The 24156-nt window shown below is 40.9% G+C and overlaps 1 protein-coding gene across 2 annotated transcripts in view; it reads right to left on the bottom strand.

Annotated features, from left to right (window-relative positions):
- Positions 1-20463: 20463 nt before the first annotated feature.
- The window catches only part of LOC117146529 (protein nubbin), a 40264-nt gene continuing 36571 nt past the window's right edge, over positions 20464-24156 (bottom strand). Inside the window, exons 5-6 of one of the 2 annotated variants that reach the window (XM_033312802.1) lie at positions 21375-23102; positions 20464-21154 (exon numbers count right to left, since the gene is read on the bottom strand). In XM_033312802.1, coding sequence (XP_033168693.1) covers positions 21472-23102 — 1631 coding nt within the window. In that variant the 3' untranslated portion in view covers positions 20464-21154; positions 21375-21471. The remainder of the gene's footprint in view (positions 21155-21374; positions 23103-24156) is intronic. The other variant, XM_033312811.1, reaches the window with a different exon arrangement.

Here is a 24156-nt window from a genome sequence, read left to right as displayed (position 1 = left end):
GACTTATCCTCATCTAAACAAGATTGTAAATGTATCTTATTTAAATCTATATCTACTGATAAATATACTGTATTTACTGTATTTATTTTTATCATATTGCAGTTCCAAATTCCTGATTTTAGAATTAAATTACCTTTTGAGAATGCCGTCGGTAAGTTGCTTTAGGCCCAAGACAAAGTTCCCATGAACTAAAGATATTTCCCAAAACAAGCGCAAACTGTTGAATTCGATAACATACCACCAGCCCCCTTTTAGTGACCTGGCCCACCCCTTTGGCTGACCTCATCTGGCCAACACTTATTTATCTCACTTTCGCTGCAAAACTTGATTATTTTTTCGCGCGAATTTTTCACTTGCACTGTGGCCTCTTCCATTGACCTTCGTGTTGGACCTCGCAGGGGGAGGGAAACCACACCCCCAACCCAGTACTTTGTCTGCCCGGATTTGTGGCATGTCCTTGACTCCTGCGTCTTGGCCAGCGACTGTGTCCAATTGTATTGTGTTTCCTTCTTTGCAGCCAGTTTTCACTTTTCCGCTGGCTCATAAAACTGCAAATACGAGTATTTAGCAGTGGGCACTTTCCCACTCTCTCCGCATCTGTAACTTGTATCTCTGTATCTTTGTATCGTTGTATCTGGGCATCCATTCCTATGGGGTTCATCGACTGCACTCGATTTGGCAAATGTCCTGCGTTATGTAAACCGTCTGGTTACATTTCATGTGCCCGTTGCGCTCTGTCATATACTTAAAATTTCACGGTAGGTCATCCTAGGTCAATTCTCTCTTTGGGGGTCAGGTTCTAAATGCTCTAGATAACTGCCCGCGTCATGAAATTTTCACGGTGAATTAATCAAAGGATAAGGTTAAAGGTTAGGTGCAGTTTAAGGGTAGAATGACTTACTATAATCAAAATATTTATACAAAATCAGAACGAAATGTACTCTTTCTCCTTATTGACATGAACGCAGGTCAAGTTATGCAAACTGTCTGGTTGCTTATGATTATGAACAAATTGGCTTTTCCAACCTAAGAGGTCGTGATGCCTTGATTGCTTCAATCATTGTCCAACTAATTTATTTCTTAAGAAGAAGGCCTAATTGTTTAGAGCCAGACAAAATTAATATATATAGCTATATTTGTCTTTATTTTGCTGCTAATAATGTGTTAAAAATGGCTGTTTCCACTCTAAAGCTGCTTAGAACGCTCTTGGTTGACTAAAACCTATTTTCTCTTGCCTATTCCAAGCCGAATGCCTTCCATTCCCTGGACGAATCAGAGCTGCAGCATTCATCACCGACAGTCAGAGGCGTTACCCAAATAAACCAAAAAAACAGCGCTCGGAAATCGGGATGTACATACGCACAGAGGATGATGAAGGGATAACCAGGGCCGGGGGGCCTCGGGGATCCAGAAGGAGTTAACCAGAGGAGCTGGACTCCAGCCACGATTGCCGCCTTTCATTGTTCCGCGCTGTCTACTTTGATATGCATCCAATCACTGCGCGCCATTTGCCCCGATGTCCTGATGTCCCAGTGTCCCGAGGTCCCGGACTCTGGAGTTGGGCCTGTCAAAGTCTTGAGCTCCTCAGCTGTCTTGGTATCGTCATCGTATGGGGATCGGCGGCATCTTGCTGCCGAGCTTTGCCAGTGTCCACTGGTCCGGCGTCCACTTATATAGAGTTTTATGCCACCATAACAATTGTACTTTTTCACATACTCAGGCGTTCCCAGCCAGATTCCACCATCTTCTTCATTCGGCCTTTCTGTGCTTCACTCCGACGTCCTTTGCTCCTCTTTTTTTTATGCTCTTTTGCCAACTTGTTGTTGTTTGTACATTTTTATTGCATTTTTCAAGCAATTACTTTGAATATCACCAGTCAGTCGGGGGATATAGAGAGAAGATCCAAGTCCAGTCGGGATGTCAACGTCGCTGTCCGTCAGTGGATGAGTTGGTGAGGAGATCGTGAAACTATCGCCGATACTTCTAGTGGAACTTAATAAGGTATTGTATATGTTAACATTTCAAAAGATTTAAGTAATAGGGTATATAGATGTTCTTGCCAGCTGAGGTATATATATAATAATTATAAAAAAGTTCCATGACATATCAGTTTGTCTGGTTTTAAAGCTTGAAAGAAATATTATGTTTATTAAGTAACAGATATTATTTCATTGCCTTATATATATATATATATACTTGTATATTTGCAAGACTCCTATCACGCATCCATCCCAAAAGCACTGCGCAGTGGAAGTCTGATTTAAATCTTCTGCTCTGCCCCATCCCGGACTACATCTTCAGGTCCATCTCCAGCTCCATCACCATCCTGGCAACTGCAACTCCAACTCATGGTAATTGCCTCTGGAGCTCCTCTTTGCATTATGGCTGCCGGCGATGCCGCCTTGGACTTGAAAGTCGTACCGACGTGGCTGCCGTCCTCGTCTGGCGTCAGTTGGTGGCGACATCGACATGTCCTCGGATCCTCCGCTCCAGTCCCTCCTCCTCGCCTCCTTTGGCAATGGCTTTCGGGCAATTAATGGATGAATACTTTAAGTGAGTGATGGAATGACACTTTTGTGTACTTGTAAAGCATTTTTATACTCGTACTTTATCTGCGCCTTTGCTTTTCGTTGGAGTTTCTGGACCAGGTAAGAATCCTCACTGGTTGGCTTTCATTAATTGGGCGGCAGGGGGGAAGGGGATGGAGTTGCGCCAATTAGTTGTCAACTCAAAATGCTAGACGATTGCCATAGAATTTATGAAAATTATCAGAGATATGCAGTGAATTATTTGGGATAATTAACTAAAAGTTATTTTCATCGCTCTGCTTTAAGGGATTCTATGCGAAGTAGTTATTTATGTACAAAGAACTTTGTTGTCTTAAACAATCGTGTAAATTTATAAAAAACTAAATCACTTCTTTACAAGATCTGGAATGATCAATGTTAAATAGAAGAAATTAAACCTAGGCATACAAATTTGGACTCTAAACAAGATGCCACATTCCTTGCACCACTTTTTACACCCGTGTAGCAAAAACACAATGAGCGAGTCATAATCATAATGAGTGCACGATGGTGAAAAAGTTTCGGATCGAGTTTAAGCCATTTGACAGCTCGTGCACGCGTTTCGCGTACTCCTCCAGATAGCAATCTCTGGTGCAGGAGGAGCAATCTCTCGGCAGGAGCCCAAGATGAGCTCAGGAGGAGGTCGGATCGGGTCCTGCTCTGCATAGACGACGGGCAAGTGCGGCTCAGTTTTGAGTGCTTACCATATCGAGGCGGCCCATCTCGAATCCGCTTCCACCTCCAACTTCAGCTCCAGGCGAACTCCCACTACCACTACCATTCGCAATCCCGACCAGATCTTGTATCTCTGCTATCTCTGGCCTCATTACGGGCCAAGTTTGGCCTGTTAATGGCCTAGACCAGTGCTGGGAGATGCTGGCGATAAATATGCGACGATCACGTATCGGAAATGATTTTGTGTACTCACTTTTTGCACAAATCGAGTGGCTTTTTTTTCGGTTTCACTCACTGCTGATTAGCCAAAATTAACATGCGTAAGAAGCCTTCAACAAATTAAGTGCATTCCATTCGGGTTTATCACCTCTTAACGTGCTGATAACCTTCAGCCATAAGTTAAAAGAAAAAAATACGAAAACTGAACTGCTGGTTATTAATGAATTTATGTTCGTTGATACCTAGCAATCTTTGTTTGCCTACAGTTTTAACAATTCTAATTTTCAGAAAATCGAATCATATTCCCCGAAAACGATGTACCACGTAATTGAATTTAAAGGAAATAATTATGGCTACTTTTCACATTGCTTATCACTGGGGGGTTTTCACTAGAGATGAGAGCTTCTTTACAGGGAAAATATTTTACAATCTTATGATTAAAATTATTAAGTTCAAAGAGTAGCAGAACTTTCTTAATTATCAACTTACAAATTGTAGTCCGTTTGCAATATTTGTTTTAATTTTAAAAATGAACTTAAGTACTTTTAAATTATTTTATATATTTTTTTTTATGAATTTTAAATATTTGGTTCCTACTTTGCCACCTCTAACACCCAAATTGAAACCAAAAATTCGATTCTGCTGTTATCACTGCGAGCTGACATCTTTTTCATTTGCCCATATCGTACTTTTTTCGTCGGGTGACGACGATATCTCTGCGGCAGTTTTAGTCTATTTTCGTTGGCGTTTAATACGCTTTTAGTTATTGTACGCATTATTGTAAATTTAATGACTTCACCTCAAAGCGACACATGCGGATGTATGTCGGTGGAGTGGGAAGGGGGTGGGCGACACCCAAGATACAATGGAATCGTTTCTGTTATTAAATTTGTGTCATGTTGTGTGGCCGTGCTACGGTTTTTGCCCCATTGCCACTTGTCTAGATGGATGGCAGTTGTCATTGCTGACACATTTGTGCTGATCGTAAATACATTAGTAATACATAGTCATAGTGCATATATACATATGTATGTTTATATGCTTAATTGTCGTGGACTGACCGACTGGCCAAGCCGTCGACCAATAACGTATTAATAACGAAAACATTTACGATTTCGATCCGACTTTCATTGTCACAGCGAATGGGAACGCGCACCTAATTAATTTATGCGTAATGTTGACGCTCATTAAAATGATTCTTTAATTGCTATTCGCCGCAGCAAGCGAGTGCCTAACCTTATTGTCATTTAACATAAGGTGTAAAACATGTTTTTATAGAGGTCTACTTAACGTGTTTATTCCAATTTTATTTTTTAAGTAGGTTCTAAGTATTATTAATTTGCAGTATATATTTATGGATAAATATACTCGAAATATGGTTAAAATGTAATCATTATTTAATGCTAAGAAAATTGTATTTAATCTAGCCTTGCTACTGCAAAGTCGTAAAATTGCACAACGTTTCCCATCAAATCGAAGACAATTTAATTAAACTCCAGTTTTCGCAATTAAATTTTCCGCTTGCTTTTAATCAAATTTAAATTCTCTGTCTTCATTTATAGCGCTTCAAGTGGGCGGCATCTTTCTGTCAATATAAGGGCGACAAGCTTTGAAGCGCCAGACAGAGGCGTAGAAAAGGGGATTATGATCATGATCAATGCAGGAGAGTCTTTGAAGAAGTTTAGGAACAACTCCTATATAAAGAAAATCTATATATACAGGTCTAGTATGTAATGGATAACTGAATATAACAGACTTTAATATGTTTAAAATCTAAGTTTAATATATTATTTAATAAATAAATAATATGTTTAATATTTGTTGATTTTGAAATTATGATAATATTTCTTAGGCATGAAAGGTATATTCAAAATATAAAATAAATATATTGTTATTGTTATGTTAAGTCCCTTTTGTTATATATTCCATATTGTTATGTTAAGTCCATTTTAATACCTTTTTTATCCAGTTGTTAACCCCCCTCTCTACGCCTCTTCTTACCCCTTTCGTTCTCGTTTTCACCAATTAAACCTTAAATTAATTTGCTTGACTTTCGTGGGAGCCTCATCTGGCCTTCTGTTCTCCAGCTGAACTCCTTGTGTTTTTTTTTTTTTGATGCCCCCAGCAACTGGTCCTCCTCGTTTCCATCTGGCTCGACTTGTTCGCAGCGATCATTCAATTCGATTATATTGAAATAAATTAAACGTTCTTCAATTGAATAATTAGCCAGAGTAGTTCCGTATCGATTTCGAGTGAGCTCGCTACACTCCCCCTTGGGTTTTTCACCCTACGAAAAATGTCGTTGGGCCTCCTTTGGGCGTCAGTTACAATTAACCATTTCGGTTTGCCTGAGAACTACGAATGTTTTTGTTACCGATAGATAGATAGATCGAAGCGGGGTCGCCTTATGTCGATTGATTTGCTTTGACAAATTTCGCTGACAACGTTGACTTCTCAGGGGCCATAAATTCTCATTGCATTTTGTTTTATGTAAAAAACTAACCACTCAATGGGGCAGATCTGAGCTGCGTGGGCTGATCAACGGTTTAATTAATTAATTGGCTTCAGATACTTGCCGCGGCCCACAATTGAATGCATAATTGTTATGAGGGTCATTTAAATAAAATTGTATATCATCAACGTCATGGCGATAAAGTTGCAGTTAAATAAAAACTTAAGATTATACAATATTTATAAAAAGAAATTTTTTAATGTTTTCTTTTTCACCATTACTAAAGGCTTTACCTCATTTGGTTTAGAAAAAATGGCTGCGCACTTTTTGTAAGAAGACAAGATAGCTTTATAAACATAAATAAGTTTTTAAAATGTTCATAAACATTTATAAACAGGTCGGAAACTTTATGAGCCTGAATATCAATGGAAAATTAACCACATAATCGATGGTAAATATTCCAAAAATATGAAAACCCCAGTGCGATAAGCAAAATAGAAAATAACCACTATTTTTTTTTAAGTCAATAAACGCGACTTGAAGGTAATTCTTATCTCGAGGCGAGTGAATTTTTATAGAATTTAAATTTCATACATCGAAAGATATACGAGGGGTTCGACCGATAGACAGATACTACGCAGAATGACCGATTATATGTGAACGACATTCGAGCGATTGATATAGCTGGGAATATCTGGAGACGTGGGACATGATTTCATTAAGGAGGTGGACAAACCTGTCATGGCCTAAATAAATATACGGAGTATCAGAGTATCGGGCCAACACACTGATAATGCACACAATAATCGGGCGCGTAATTCAATTCAAATTGTATGGGTGGGGGGTTGGCGAGGGAACAACCAATTAATAAATTTCCGGAACCGCACGGAACGTAGCTATTGTAATTGCTATCGATGTATAAACAAATTTCGGCCGTTCTTGTTGTTGTTGAATTTATACTTCTTCTTATTTGTTTATGATATTTACGCTGAGCACCTTTTCACAGGTGACGATGCGGCAAGCGCTTATCTCAATTTTTTTTTCCGACTGATATAAAATAACAAATATTGAAATTCCTAGAAATGCAGCGGCGACTTACCGTAGAAAATTAAGTATCGATAGAAATATACATTACGTACACTAGAACTAGAAGGCAAAGTCCAAGTCGAAGTGCATTTCGATACTGGTTACAAGCGGAAATGCCAGCGAAAAGTCGCAGTTCAGTCAGCCATTTTTTAAGGCTCCCCAAGATTTTTGCATTCTCTTCGTTCTTTTATTTTTGTGCCGCCCTAAGCCCCCAATACCTCCAATACACAGCAGTTGGCAGGCCAATCAATCAAGTTTTTTTGTCCCATCGCCTTTTGCATGCACCGCCAAGATTCAAGATGGAGTTCAGGGCTCCTCCATCCATTGGATACCGCCATCCATCGCAGAAAACATAAATATGCAAGCCTCTCGCGGTGCCGGAAAAAACGATCCTAACTTCGAGAGGTGCACGCACACACACCAGTGGCCAAATTTACATTGCAGGTGCTGGGGAGCTTGGTATTTAAGAAACTAGTTAAATACCCTAAAAAAATATATAAATTAAATATATTTTTAAGAGTGAGAATGCCAGCAAGAATTACCAGAAAGGATTACAGGTTTCTAGAGCCTAAAGTGCGATTGAATGAAATATTTGTAACGAAATATGTTTCTTTAGTAAATAATATATTTATTTTTATTTTTGCAAAATTCAAACTAAATTGCTGTGTTCAAGTAAAATTAGTTCTTTTGTCCAAGCTATTAAATTCTAATTTCTAATGCATTTTAATGACATATACACTGTAGCTAATACGCCCTTGTATCTGTTAACTGCTCGTCTTGTTGCCAAAGTCACAATGACAAACTGCTCTCTGGGCGCAGTCATCCGGCGGTCCGTGGTCCATCCTTGGGTCCGCTGCTCCTATGCTCATCCAGCGACAAGAAGTGGAGTCGGAGATGCAGCCACATCCAGCCAGCGATGGACAGCAGCAGCAGTTGGTTCCTGTATCTGGTATCTGCATTCTGCTCGGTTGGCCACTTTTTGCCCAACTGGGGACTGGTCGGATCTTAATTTATGCGTTTCGAGCGTTCGATATGCAATTTTACCTCTGCTCTTGCGATGGCTTCTAATGACGCGTATCTGGCGGATTGTCGTCGGTTGGATTCCAGTTTGGTCCTTGGTCGCTTGTTTGCTGGCCGTGCTGTTTATCTTGTAATGATTGTTGAACTTAATGAAAGACAAATAATTACATAAATTGCATTTAAAATGCAATAATTATCATATTATGCGCAGGCTGATAAGCGACGTCAACATGGGAACATGAAAATTAATTAATATTGATTGTGCAGATATTGGTTTACTTATTACTAACTATACTTATTGTTTCTTCGCATAACTTTTTTGCCATTTTCCCATGGAATAAATTTCACATAAATATAACTATGAGTGTCCATAAAGAATAGGAAATAGTGATTTGCATTTTGAGCATGCGAAACGCAAAGTTCCCATTAGGGTGGACCAATCCTTGACAAATTTCCCCATCAACGCGAAACTTTCATGCAAAATGCGATCGGGGATGACAATGTCCATCAAGCTAACGCGATTTGGTTTCGGATTGAAAGTAACCCCGGCAGGACGCCCTATCAAAAGGCAGAATAAAAAGGGGTGGCGTAGATTGGTAACAAAAAAAAAATAGAATAAAACAAAATCCACGACAATCATTGAATCCTTATTACAGTCATTATCGATGCGTTCTTGTGGTCGTCCTGCGGTTGCTTTCGTCCAACCCCCTTCCCTTCGCCCGCTTTCTCTGTGGGCCAGCGTTAGGTTTCATTTTTTATCTGTTTTTTATCAGAGGGTGGAGTCGCATCATTTACCAACTAATTTCAGTTTAGTTGCGCAAACGAGCGCGACGCGTGTCCTGCGGCAATTTTCAGCCTGCTAGGCGTGCTCCTTTTCCCCCGTTTCCCTCACATTTTTAACTATATCCCAGGCAGTCCGGTGAGAACTGTCGTCCTTGCCGGCATTTCATCCATCGTTTAGCGTATTAATTGTCACAAAGTATCGCATGGCCAGGACCTGCTGGTAAAAAAAAAAAAATAGTAGCTATGGGTCGCCAGGGGTGTGGTTTTCTTCGGTTCTCTACCTTTGATTGCAACGTTTATCGCATTCCAATTTATTTGTATTCGAATCGTATTTGCTTCGCTCATCATATTGAATTTCAATTTCAGATCTCCCACTCCACGAGCAGAGAACTCGTTTATTCCATTTGCTTTTTAGTTAATTTGCTAAGTAAATATGTGGGTACGAATGCATAGGTTGTGTAACTCGTAGGTGATATGTGTCATCATATGGGTGTGTTCGATATTGATGATTGAGTGACGTGGGCAACTAAAGGACCGCCGGCTTATACAGTTTATTGACCGTTGAAAGTGCAAATAATTATAAAGAAAATATGGGTTCTATTTTAAGTTGATAAAAAAGACTATAAATACAACAAATGTTTGCTTAAGTTAAAACTTGCTTTACATCGATAAACACTAACCCAATTTCTACAATTTTTTTGAAGCTCCCGCTAATGAGCATCGCATTACAAATCTTTCGAAGCATGTATATTTAAATTAGGTAAGACTAGTAATTAGACCTACTTACATGCAATTGTGTATAATTGAATGTGCTTCATATTCAAATTAAAAGAAGAAAGTCAACCAGTTGTGAATCTCGTTAGACACAGATAGTTGACTTCGAAAAAAATATACATTTCACCATGACAATCAAATAATTTCCCTCGTCTTTTATCATACGTGCAATTAATCAAATAGAAATTTGTTTATTCAAAAGCAGACATTCAAATGCTGAAACTCGGAATCCAATTGACCATTTAATAGTGCATAATAGGAATCGTTTGGGGAGTAAGGGAAATGATTAGCATTTTCGAAAATAAATAAAGGAGGAACAAGTTCCTTGGGGGATTGGTCCGAAAAGAGGATACAGCTGGAAAATGGAAATGTGGAAATTCAGTGGAAATAAAACAATTTCCCCGCTATTAAAAGGTATCAACCAGAGTCCATATACCTTCCCTAGTGTCCTTCAGCATTCGTAAATTATTCACAATATTTTGTCGGTTCCACTGAAGCAATTTTCAACAAATTTTCACAGCACTCTGCGTGACTCTAAGTAACGGAAATATCCGCTAACTATCTCGGGAAAATCGAGAGGGAACAAGTTTCCCATTACGACCACCCTCTGACCGCGACAGCTGACGGCTTTTGGTTTCGATTCATTGGAACAATATGAATAATTGGCCATAGCCAATAAGACTAGTTACTGGAACACCCGAATTTGATTGACAGCTGGTGGTGTGCTTAGCTGTTGTTGTCATTTCAAACGTCAACACGTCCCCGTAATGACCACCAAAAACCCCATCGAACTCGTTGGCCACCAGACAAAACTTGGCCGGCAAATTAATTTCTATCGAGTGGAAATATGTTTATGAATTATTACTCAATTGCCGTGGGTTCTACACCTGATCGATTACGTCTGTTGTCAACGGTTAGGGGACTTGCCATTGCGGCCAGGGGGTGTTCCGTTCAAAAAACAATAAATATTATGACATATTGCATGTTTTGTATATAATTTCCGTGGTCAGCAGGAGGCGAGTCCATATAAGAGGTCCGTTGCATGATTAACCCATATCTACACAATGCAGATCCTTAGTGCAGTCAACAAAAACTAATAAATATATACATTATAAAGTCTTTATATCATATAGCTCATAAAGGATACTTAAAATTGTATAAATTTGTATAACTTAATATTATTTTTATATATATATAATATATTATTTTTATATCATATACTATTTTTATTCCTTATTATTATTTAAGATCTCGACCCTCTTCGTTCATAATGGGTTAATCATAACCATTTTTCCAGTTCTTAGCCAGGGATTAGCCAAATGCCAATTGGTAATTCGTAAACCAGTTCGGGGCGCCACTTTATCCAATTGAAATGCCAAACGACTGCCACGCCCCCGGCATCCAGTCGGCCCTCCCTTTACCCAACCGCTCCCCTTTCACCCCCCCGCGGGCGAACTCCTCTGTCTTATTCGCAATACGAAATTAATTCTTTGCATATTGGCATGGTATTGTATAAATTAAATTTGCTTACACTGTCCACGCCCCTTGCATGTTGTTTAGCATATACCACGCCCCCAAGTTGGGCTTGCAGCAGTTGGCATCCTTTTCGGTCGCTTAATTATAGCTTATCACATTTCCATAGCCGCGGATCGAGCTCGTTTTTCATCTTTGTCATTCTGCGGGGCTCTGTAATTGCGGGTCTTCGATATTTTCACAGTCGCATAAATCAAAACGGGGAGTTAACAGCCTTTGACTCTGCGAAGCCCCTGCACTCCTCTTCGCCTGACCTTGGGTCTTATTATAATAAAATCGAAAGTTAGGCATTCGGTATACCGTTAGTCGCTGTAGGCCACAAAAACTAATTGCAAAACAAAAGCATTCGCCAAAAATGCCACAACAAAGCAAAGTCCCCGAAAAAAAAGGAGAAAACTTTCGGAAGGCGCACAAAAAATGTCGCAGACATAGGGGAATGCGGCGTTTTTTCCGCCCCTCCCTCATTGTTTGCTATTTAAATTTTGATGGCATTGTGAACACCAACAACGATCGGTCTTCAAAGCGGTGCCGAAAGTCCTTTCGTTGGCCAGAGGGGCGGGGGCATCGAAATCCGGTGCGGAATACAGTAGCTATAGAATATACAGCCAGCATTAGCATCATCGATCTGCCTTTGATGTATCTTTGTATCTGCTTTCGGCATTTCGTCATCGTCGATGGCTTGCAAGCTGCTAGCGGTAGTTTTCAGGGTTGCCAGGCAAACAAGGAAATTTATAAGAAAAAAGGTTTTTTAAATATTTAGTCTTTTTCCTTCCATTATATACCAAAACTTTTTTTTACATAATTTGTCACTTAAAAAATGCTCAGGCATTTTGTTTACAATTATTTCACTAACCTATTGCGATGATAAGGCTAGAAATTATTGCCCAAATTAATAAAAAAGTTTAGTCTTCCAAGGTAATTCCTTTTTCCTAATCAATAATTGTCCCAAAAATTTTATTTTGCTTAAATTAGAATCAATTTTATGAAAAATTAGTACTTTTCAAACTTACTTTATTGACTTGGCAACTCTGGTCGGCGTTTTTGTTTGCCTCAGCAGACAGAATGTTGGCGATTTAAATTTTTTGGCAGCGGCAAGAAGCGGCTGCAACTGCAAAGGCGAAAGGCCAAAAGCAAAGCCAAACAACAATCGGCAACAATCAACTACCAATTCAGTCTATAACCCGAAAACCGAAAGCCGAAAATATTTATGCATTTTGATGCGGCAAAATGAATGATTTGACTTTGACGAAAAGATGTCAATGCCATGAGGAGAAGTCGCAAAAAGACGTACACACGCACACACCGCGCCGAAAGACAAAAGCTGGTCACAGAAGGAATGCATTGGGGACAAGGACTGGACGCTTTTGGTGGATATTAGTGCAAAACGCTTGGATCCTGCCGACAATTTAAATGCGCGCATGGGGCAGGAGGAGCGGCAGAACCTGATCCGGTCCACAGTGGCAACAATAATCAGAACATGGCCTCAACTCAACTCAGCTCAGCTCAACTGCGCTCCTTTGCTTTTGCTTTGCTTTGTGGCAAATGTCGTTGATGCCGCTTGATGAAAGCGTCAGAAATTGATGGATGTGAATGCTGGCTGAATGCTGTGAGAGAGGGGTTCTGGCCAGGGACTTTGGCTCCCAGCCGCAACGCAAATCTTTTGGGCTACTGTTGGGAGACCCGGAGCTCTTGTCCCTGGCCCCATCCATCGGCTTGGGGCCTTTGAAGTCGCTCGTTGCGGTAGCAATTTGTGCTTTAATTTGAGTTTAAAAACTATGCACAGCTCCAGCTGAAGCTCCATTGTTAAAGCGTAGCGAAAATTGATGGACGAAGCTGCGTCTTCTATGTAAGAATGTTTCATTTGTGGCCTTAAAAAAGTCAACAAATTAGTAAATTTCCTCTAATAGACAAACGACAAACAAGCATTTCATATGATTTGTAGTTGAAATATGCGTTTCATTTTCCATCTGCATGTCCAGCTGACAAGGAATACCCGAAAGAAATACCATAAAAATGCCGAACACAAGGCAGAGACATTTAAATTTGTTGTAATAAATTGTGCGATGTACGAGCGGCCATCGAAAATAACAACCGCGAAGACAAAGCGTAACCCGACCATCATCGCGATCTGAAGTGCGACAGGGAACGGGAGACATTGCGGCAGAAATGATTGCAGTTCATAAGGCCGACTGCCTCCTGAATATATGCGTGTAATGGCTTCCTTAAGGCCCAAACCAAAGCCAACCATAACGAGTAGGGGGAAGGAGGTGGGGCAGGGGTACGATCTTCAGCACATGATCAAAAATCATACGGCCGACAGTGGAAGTCAAGAAAGGCAAGAGCCGCTCGCCGATGGCCAACATCATGATGATGATGATGAGGTTGTCAACGTGGCCAATGCCGGGGATCAGTCACCAGCGAAATTAACGGACAGTGTCAAGGATGGAGTTTTGGTTATTTGCTGTTCCTGACTAAATATAGTATTTGTAATAAACGGATTTAGTAATTATTAATATTATTAAAATAAGGATAGTTCCTAATGTGTGTATTGTACTGATGTACAAATTTATCTTTTTGCAATATCAAAATTCTTTAAGGAAGAAACAGTTTTAAGTACTACAAAATAACAGTATTATGCATTTATAATTTATTACCTAATTGCCACATATTTATTTAAGTACTTTATGTACCAAATTGTTTTTATTGATAGTTGCAGCCAGCAGCAACACGTTGAAGTCGCCAGCCTAACACTTCTCAGAACGCCTTGGGTGTAAAAAGAGTTACCTTTATTTGGCTGTGGCTAACACCAATTAGAAGGAAGCAACTTAATCCAACGCCTTACTGCTGCGAATTCCATCTGCCATAATAATTTCCCAGAAGCCAACCAACTACACCCTTCAAGCCATCTTTGAGTTTAGTATAGGGTAGATATAAGTGGGAAGACCTGAGCTGCCTCGCAAATTGTTTTGTCACTCGAAGCAGTTAGCTTTTTCTTAGACTATCATTAAGATGATGAAATGCTTTGGCTTACACTTAGGCATAGCCAAGTAGGACCACAAGTTGCTGCGATAAATGATAGGCGGGCAGAGGCAGAGGTGCCCGAGACAAACAAAGTAATCCAATAATTTTTAATTAAAACTCAACACTCGGGGCAAACAATTTTTTCCAGATAAACTGTCATTATGCGCCGTCAATTAATTTTTGCCCCCCGCCTCCCAGCGTTTAATGATCATCATCAAAACGGGCGGAGTAGCAGGAACAACAATAAGAACAAGTTGACGACGACACTAAATGAATATTGATAAATGGGGCGGTGCTCCAGAAAAATGGGCGTCGGTGTGTGAAGTCAAAAAAAAAAAAAAACTAAAAAGGGAGGAACGAGATATATACAAGTTGGCAAGTGAAAACCAATTGCGAGTTAGACAACTTCACTTGCCGTTTGGCTTAAAGGTTTGGTTTGACAATTAATAATTTACTTAACTATGGGAAGGTATTTTTTAGAGGGCCTTTTAACCAAAAAGTTCTTGGCGAAGATCAACTAGAAGATGCCACGATATCATTCGTTGAGATTATGCATTCTTATGAATATAAAAAACCATTTCAAATTTATATAGATTTACAGTCCGTAAAAAAGGGAAAATTTTTGTAAAATTAAGCCGATTAAAATGAATGGAGTATAAGATCTCACATGCATATGCTTATGTAGAACTTTAGGATACCGATCCCTTTTCCAAATCGATCTTCACTCACCGCACCACATGGTCACACTCCAGATCCCCCGTAATAAAACCTTTCAACACGCGCCAAATGTCATAATAAATTGTGGCGAACAAAGCGAAGGGATAGGGATACCGATAGTACCATATAGCCAGGAGAAACACGTAATCGAGGGGCCAGAAACACCCTCGCCAGCGATGCCCTCCCTCGCTCCCTTTGTGGATCCCTTGCGGGAATGACAAAGCACTTTCGATGGCTGCTACACAGTAAACAATAAAGGCAATCGCGATAAGGATCGGACCGAGTCAAGGTTAATGCCACGCCACTCGAGAAATTAAGGTCAGCCTAAACGGAGCGTTTAGCCGAGATCGCCATAGAGGGAGTGGGAGTACGAGTAGGTAGGTAACAAAGGACTTTCGGGTAGGGTTATTATGATATAGTGATGGTATAGGGGCTGGGAAGCGTGCCAAAAGTACGTTGGGCAAACAGGATGCATTGGGGGATGATCAGATGGAAAAGATGACCACAGAGTGCGGATGATCGGGTCCAGACATGGAGTGCTGCTTGGAGGACGCCTACACAAAGTTGGGCAGTTGGTTTTAAGGGGAATTTTTCCGCAGAATGCTGCGAGACAAAAAGGCATCATAAATCACTGGGAGAGAGATAGATATATAGAATAGAAACTGCCATCAGTAGTATTTGCACCTGGAAGCGTTTTGTGGGTGACCCACACACTGCGGGGCAGGTCATAGTTCATCCGTTAGAACGGACGATCCTGCAGTTCAACTAAATTACTCAACAAACTCCGTTTCGATGGCTGCTGCTGTTCTTTGATTTGCTCGCTTCATTTGACAATGGCTTTTTGTCTCGTGCTGAATGAAACAATTTCGAAAAATTGTAAATAGACTTGATGACTTTATTTAATTTTTATTGCATTCAGCCAGCGCATTTCGAAACGCCCTTTTGTTCAATTTTGGAGTATTGTCCGCTGAGGATGGTAAGACAAAGTCTTTCGATTTTGGTAGCTGCTCGAACGCCTGCAATTTTCAAGGGCTAAAATTGATGGGGGGATATGGGTTATTCCATCTGATGTTTCATTGTGAGGTTGCAGACAATTTCAATGGCGGTCAACTCAAAAGGCCTGCCACAATTAAAAATAATAATCATAGTCTTAAAAATAATTTATTAGCTCTAAATAGTGGATCATAGAAGTCTGAAATTAAATATAATATGTGTGAATGTTTTATTAAACAAGATTTGAAATTTTTTACAATTTTGAATATATTTTGTTTTAAAGGAAATACAAAAACAGAAGATTCCCAAGCTAATTATTACTTCCTCGCAGCTGAAAAATTTTTAAGCGCTTCGAACGCCGCACTTGACAATTAAAAACGCAAATTTTTTGCCATCGTCTTAATTTAAATAAATTAAATTTTATGACACTTGCTGTTGCAAGTGCAGTTGCAGCTTTAATTGGCTTCATGTCGGCCGACACGAGATGAGAACGATCCCCTCCCCACCGCCGCCTCCTAAATAAGTAATCAAGTGGGTTTCCCTATGAGAGGGGAATCGGTTGACAGGCAAAACACCCACAAATGGCGATTTGCATGGAGCCAGCGGTGGTACAAGAAAACACAATTATCATCGGGTTTAATGTGCATTTAATGAGAAATAAAAATGCTGTCCGTTGCGATTGCGTGCTGGATCTTTTTCTGTGCTCTTCATCATGGCAAGATTGTAGATAGTAGATTTTAGACTGATTTTATGTCTTTGCATGGCTAATGTACGCGATTCTGGATAGCAAATGATATTTACTAATTAGTTATATGTATTATAATTTTACCAACCAACCCACTGACCATGGCCAAACGCTCCTTTCTTTGTGTGTCTCACTGGATTATCGCAATCATAAAATGTATATTTGTTCGCTTTGATGATGTATTCTATTAACGCGATTCGTTGGTGCCCAGGGGATTGGCTTTTACATTGTTATTTAATAAGACTTTGATAGTTCTTGGCATAATGCACCGGACTCGATTTGTAGCTGCACAGTGATGCGAAATATGTGGATTTTGGAATAAGTCGGAATTTAAAATTCATAACTTGATTGTTTTTCAATAATAGAATAAGCTAGATGGCGCAATTACTTTTGAAATTCAAGAAATACATCTTCTAATATGTTCTTGGTTATAGTATCTCATTTATCGAAGGAGTAAAAGATTTTAAAGAGATAATATATTTGTAAGGTACTTTTCACCCACTGTTCAGTTATGAGGAATTACCTCAAAGAGGCATGAATACCACGTCTGCATTATGTTTGTGCAACCTGTAATGAAGTAGGTGTTGTGGCTACACGGACCTCTTCTCCTCCAGCCGATATTAACATACCCAGCCAAGAGAGTCGGATGGGGGATCTGATTTCCCTCACCGGATTCCGGTTCCCTGGGCAATCACAAGCTGGGCATCAGAGACATTCTATATCCACGAGCTTTAATGAGAGCCGAGCCGTAAATTAAATTCAAAAATAATATGGACCGTCCTGGGTTGTGGGCCCAGCCCCCGTCCCGCCCACTTGACCGCCCACTCCGAGCGGTGCAGTTGCATGATCGCATGCAAAGTGCCGGGAAGTTAACCATTTGCCCCCCGGAAAGGAAGGAAGGAAGGAAGGGGACGGCGCCACTTTTGCGCTTCGCAGGCCACAGACACTTCGTTATAAAACAATTTAATTTTCCGAAAGGAACAAACAAAGAAAATACATTAAAACAAAAAAATACCAGAAAAACTGAGACCGAATTGCGCAGAAAGGCGAGCAAAATATTTACAAAACTAATTTTTAATTAATGACCAGCAGGAACGGGAAGTGGTTAACTTGCATGCTCGACCTTTTCATATAATTAACAAATTGGCTCCCTTTTGCATTGGCCGAATGCTAATAAGGCTTCTTTGTTTCGCTTTTTTTTTTGTCGAAGGCAAATTGAAATTGCATAATTTGCAATTGCAGAACACCAGGTGGTTGCAGGTGGTTATTGGGTTCTGGGCATTCGACATTCGATTGTGGTCAGCACTTGCATTCATTAGATACACGCAAATGTTATAATTTTAAGGTCGCTGTATGATTTTTTAAGGTTCCACATTGGGTTAGTTAATGACTTAAAAAAGCTGGGAAGGAAGTGGCAATGGGATATGAATCAGACTTTCAAATGAAGAAATATAAATGTTCTTTATGTTCCATTATAGAAATTCTATATATTTAAATGAATAATAAAATCATACGAAAATATAATGTGAGCCAAAATAAATTGTAACAAAGAGCAGGAGAACTTTTAAACTGATAACATATAATAAAATATTTATTTGAAAGGAACTTGGTACTTAATTAAATCAAACAAATTATTTTTCTTGTAGAGTTCGTAGTAAAAGTAGTTAATAAATTAATCACAGAGCTATATCCCGTAGTTTTCTGCATATATCGAATCCCGAATGCATAATATTAACTTTTTAACTCGTTCAATAGGAATGCCAACCAAAAAACAACAAAAGATTCCCAGTATCGAATTGAAGGCCTTCTTCGAAACAGCTAGATGTCTAACTAAAAGTATGTGGCAGTGGCAAGTTGCACGATGCATATTCATGGGATCCGTGCCTCGCCCGCCTTCCCCTTTTTTCACCATTTTCCGGGCTGGAAATGCCAACTGTGTGCTGAACTGATAAATTAAGCAATTCCAACTAAAATGCAATGCATTGCAAATTTTTTCCATATTTTTTTGTGCTGCAGCTCGCGACTAGAAAGTTGAAGAGCAAAAATAAAAAGAGTCAGTTGAAATTTATGCCTCATTCAGGTTAGTTTTGATGTCTTTGATGCGACTGCATGACAAGAAAACAGTAACGCAAAAAAAGGCAGGCAGGTGCTAAGCTCGTCATATCGGTGATTTAAATGGAGGAAAAGCGGTGTGATTCTTAGACGACCCATCACCCCAAAGCTATAATTCCACTCCATCTCGAGTACGTAATTAAATGTGCTTTAATTTGTATAATTCAGTTGATTTAAGCATGTAGAACTTAAGCCTCAGACGATGTGGGTGCCGAATGAATATTCAAAATATTCGCGCAGCTTAGAAAGTCGCCTGGGAAATGCCAATTGGGGGTCTCGAACTCGGTCTTAGTTTTGAGAAGCCCTCGAGGGGCCCAAAAGATTTATCGCAATCCATCTACAATGTTAGCTGTGCGCGTTAATGGGGTTTACGAGCTCCAATTTTCTTATATGCAAATTATCCCTCCCTGCAAGCCGTTTCATTTTTGAAGGAAATGGCGGGCTGGATGGCGGAATTCCTGTGAAATCGTCGTCGCTTGTCTCGTAATTACCCGCAATTTTCCATGAATTTATTAAAATTAAGGGCAAGCCAGACAAAAGCCTGGCTTAAGTGCCCAGGGCTAACATCTCGTACGTACATCCCAATCCCATCCCAACCCCATTCAAGGCCCAACACCAAAGACCGGAGACGAAAGCCCAACGCTACCCATTCCGTTTGATTCCATCTGACTACAAACAAACAGACCATAAATAGTATAAATTTCCACATGACACGCGATGATTATGCGCTTTCCATGCAAACAAGTGACTGCGGAAAAGGGGCGGTGGAAGTATACTAGGGAGGTCGATGGGAGGGCATCTGCATCTGCTTTCAACATCATTTGCGTATATGTCGAGCTCTGGCTTGCTAATGAGTACAGTGGGCCTTGGCACATGAAGAATTGCTTTAATTTCAAAATAATCTTAAGAACAGCTGTATGCAGTTACCCATCCTACAAAATAATTGACATATAAAGGGAGATTGCATTGGGAATACCCATATGTATCTTGTATCTAGTAGATTGTATTGATAATAAAAAGATAATTTTTTATTTATTTATTATAATTTATTTATATTATTATATACAGCATACATAATAATTACCAAAATTAGTAGATAATTATGTTGATTTGTTTTGCACGAGTATATACATACCTTTTGATTCTTAGCTTGTTATATTTAGCGAATTGCGCCTGTACTTTCCACTTGCCAACTCACCGAGATAGTAAACCATTTTTAATTGCTCAAAGCTGGAGCGACAATGACGGCAAATCGCAGTGAATTCATTTTGTTGAGTCGGCTTCCCATTGATAGTGTGGGTATTTGAAGTGACCCGGGTTCGCCCACCCTTCGCCCCCCACCAACCCTCACCAAAAAGCACAGAGGAGCCTCGTTTCATGTGGCTCATCTGCATGTCATATATCTTGATATCTTGGTCATGAGATCGAATCGTACTGCGGGTGTCTGGTTCTTATTAGCTCTGCACGCGCACTCGGATTCCCTCAGTCGAATTCCGTGAATTAATTTCAGTTTTGCATGTTGTTATTTATTAAAATTTCAGATCGCCTCAGACGTTTGCGATTCTTCGTGATGCCCTTTTAAATGCGCCGCTGTGCTAATTTCTGAAATTCATTCCTTTCCTGGTGATTGATATCTTTCAGATATTTTCTGTATATTTGTGCAAACGAAGAAATACCAATTCTGCTGGAAGTTTAACCGAAACTCGGATAAAAGTCGTTTTCCCAAATTAAAGATGTTCGTAGTTATTGTGTTTGATAATTAATTTTATTTCATTGTGATTTTGTCGTTTTTTCCATTTTTGTTATACATTTAAAAATTCTAGTATTTCATGTTTTACAAATGTAAATATTTTCGTGTTTCATAAATTCAATCGGTTTTTACACATAAATACGATAGGTTTAAATTAATGTTTTCCGTGTTAGTTTACTTGCCCATAACATACAAAGTACAGTTAGTTTATGTTTATAATGTTTTTCTTTGTTTTCTTTTTCATTTATTAAAATTAAAATCATTCAAATTGATTATCACAGTATTCACGCGAAAAATAAATATGCTTACAATGTAATCTACATAAGAAATTACGTGGAAAGTGGTAAACTTTCTAATTATTCGCTAGGAATTCATTATTTTGACTTTGAAAATTGTGCAGACTGTACTTAAATATTAGTAATACACATACGCCAAAAAGAATTATAAAGAAGTCGAACTTATTTGCTTATCAAGGCAAATAAATACCATTTCCTTATGATCCACAAAATGTTGTTGAGCAAGTGAACTTGAATGCCGAATGAGTAGCGCGGTTCACTTGAGCAGCAATATTTTGGATAACCTTCATAATAGAATTACATTAAAATAAATACCATTAATAGTTAACACAAGCAAACCCCGTTTTGTGTTGGAGCCGATACCTATCCGTAGTAATTATGCTAGTATTTGATGTGTTTGCGACTTTGAACCTGCAAGATAATAAGCAGAGTAAAAGATAACGTTAGTTGAGATAGTCATTAACAAATATCTAATCTTAAATATAAAATAAAAATTTGTTAATTTTTCAAGACATTATCGACTTTGAAAAACATATGAAATATTTAAGGAAATATTTTACGTTATTTATCCATTGGATTTATAGTAATAAATGTATCTATTTATAAATATATCTTTTAGAGGAGTACACACCTGCTGTTGCTAAGCTTCCTTCGATTTCTCCCGCACATTGCACTGTCTTTGTCCCTAAACGTGACCTCCCTGCAGTCCATGGACGATCCTTGATCTCTTAGTGCATCATATAGGAGGACTCGTCGTCATCGGCGCCCGTGGGACTGTCCAGGGAGGGATTGATGCGCTTCTCCTTCTGCCGACGGTTGCAGAACCACACGCGCACCACCTCCTTCTCCATGCTCAGACGATCGGCCAGCTGGGTGATCTCCTCCGAGGTGGGCTTCTGGTTGGCCAGGAAGGCCTTCTCCAGAGCGCCGCGAATGGTGGTCTCGATGGAGGTGCGCTTCTTGCGACGGCGACCAATGATCTCCGGTGTGCTGACGGTCGCCTGCAAGGCGGCAGGATCGAAGACGCCACCGGTGGCCTGGATGGTGCGATCGGCGTCATCCAACCACTTCTGGAGCAGCGGCTTCAGCTTACACATGTTCTTGAAGCTCAGATTGAGGGCCTCGAAACGCGAAATGGTGGTCTGCGAGAAGTCATTGCCATACAGTTTGCCCATGGCCAGACCCACATCGCCCTGGGTGAAGCCCAGCTTGATTCGCCGCTGCTTGAAGGTCTTAGCGAACTGCTCCAACTCCTCCAGATCGGTGGTTTCCTCCGGCGATGGCTCACCCGCTGCCCGAGCAGCTGCAGCACTGGCCACCGTCTTCGGCTGCGGCGTGGTGGTGCCCTGGCTCATCTGGGTGCCACTGGTGGGCGTACTGGGCGTCAGCATACCACTCAATTTCAAACTGGCCGCCGAGCTGGGCGGCGTGATTTGCAGTGGATGGTGGTGGTGGTGGTGCATCTGCTGGGGTGAGCTGGCCGGACTGCGAATTGCGATGGGACTGCGGATCGAGTGCGGCGTGGAACTGCGTGGCTGTGGCGTCATCTTGTGGTTCAGCTGCAGTGGCTCATCCATCTGGCGCTGCTGTTGCTTCTGCAGTGCCTGCAATTGCTGACTGGCCTGGGTGAGGGCCTGCAGTTGACTCTGCATTAGGAACTGGGCCGCCGCCACCTGGGCGGTCAGGGCCGGATCGTCCTGTGCCAGGCCCAGGGAACCACTCCGCAGCAGATCCATGTAGCTGTTGAACTGCTGTGTCAAAGCAACTTGACGTTGCTGCAATAGCTGATGGAACTGGGCAAAGTCCTGTGGCGACAGGGATCCAGTCAGCAGTGGATTGTTCATGCCCAAGCCAGCTGCTGCGAGTTGGGCCTGTGGCGAGGACATTCCCGGCAGGGCCAGCAACGGCGAGATGCCACTGCCCATTGTGGATGCCACAGCGGCGGCAGCTGCAGCCGCTGCTGCCATGGAATTGGGTGTGGTGGAGCCACAACCCGAGGGCGCCAAAACCGGAGAGATCATGGGCGGCACTGGCGAGGGCACTGAAATCACCGGAACCGGCGATGCTGTGGCCGATTTCACCGAATTCGACGGAGACTGAGTGCTGTGACGACTATTGTCACTGGTTAAATTCAATGCCCCACCATTGGCGTCATCGTAATCCTCCTCCTGTTTGTACTGATGGTGGTTCAGGTGGTTCAAATGGTGCGGATTGTGATGATGGTGTGCCGGGTGGGGCTGCAGCGACAGCAGCTGGCGTTTGGCCTGCTGGTGGCTCAAGGAGAGCGCAGGACTCAAAGGAGATCGGCAGCGATCGCTCGAGGTGCCCACACTCGAGTTGTTGTCATCGCAATCGGAAGCTAAAAGTAAAGAAAGATTTAGGGGTTAGGAAAATACAAACTAACAATTCCAAATGGTACAAATATGTATGTGAGGATATCCACCCCAACTTTATTAACTACTTCATCAGCCATACATCTCTGAAAAATCTCTCCCAAGAAAGCACACAACTCTTTTCCAATCAAGCCCAGGAAAAGAAGGCGTAACCAACTGGCCAAGCCCCATGGAGAATTTATTTTCCCATCCACTGATGCCATGCAAAATGAGTCACTATGTGGGGACCTCGACCGTTTTACCCATTCGAATGTCCTTTTGCATAAATTTAGCATAGGCCACACAAGCGTTTTGTATAATTTTCGTTCAATTTCATAGTCCGTTGGTTTTCGGTTTCGAGTGAAAGCCTTTCACGTGACCACCACCCACCGCCATGGATTTATTATGCGAAAATTTCTGCGAGTCTTTCGTTCACCCCCTGCGAGACCATCGGTCCATAGTTTACATAGTTCCACCTTGACATCAAATGGAATTCTCATGTTTTCTTTTCATTTTGGCTGACGCTTTTAGCCGCTTTTAAGTGGCATTTTAGCATTTCAAATGCCTGGCCAGGCGATTTGTATAAATTTGCTATTTGTATGCATTTTATTTATACAACAAGGCGATGGGGAATGGAGTGAATGGAGGGTTTCGGCTCGGCCCAATTGATTTGCAATAATATTTAAATACACGTCAAGAGTTTATTTTTGAGCTAAAACTAGACGACCATACATCCTCCCTCATAAAGGGGCAATCAAAGGAGTTAAACCCTTTGAAGTGACCCCTGGTCTGGCATCCAGAATTTCGCATTCCCATACCGCATCCCAAGCCCCCGAACCAACCAATTTCCACATCCTGTCCACTGCAGGCAATTTTTGCATATGTTTGCCTGGGCTACTTTATGACTTCTGCTCGCCTCCTGATGCCCGATTCGCAATCCCCAATACCGAATGCCCAATCCTCAGTACCCGATCCCTGGTGCTACGTGAATTTGATGACTTATTCGCCCAAGTGGGCGACCCACCGACCACATGGTCATCC

The sequence above is a fragment of the Drosophila mauritiana genome, chromosome 2L (assembly GCF_004382145.1).
Source record: "Drosophila mauritiana strain mau12 chromosome 2L, ASM438214v1, whole genome shotgun sequence".
Lineage (NCBI taxonomy): Eukaryota > Metazoa > Arthropoda > Insecta > Diptera > Drosophilidae > Drosophila > Drosophila mauritiana.
The sequence above is the reverse complement of the archived record's forward strand: the minus strand, read 5'-3'. Positions and strand labels throughout refer to the sequence as shown.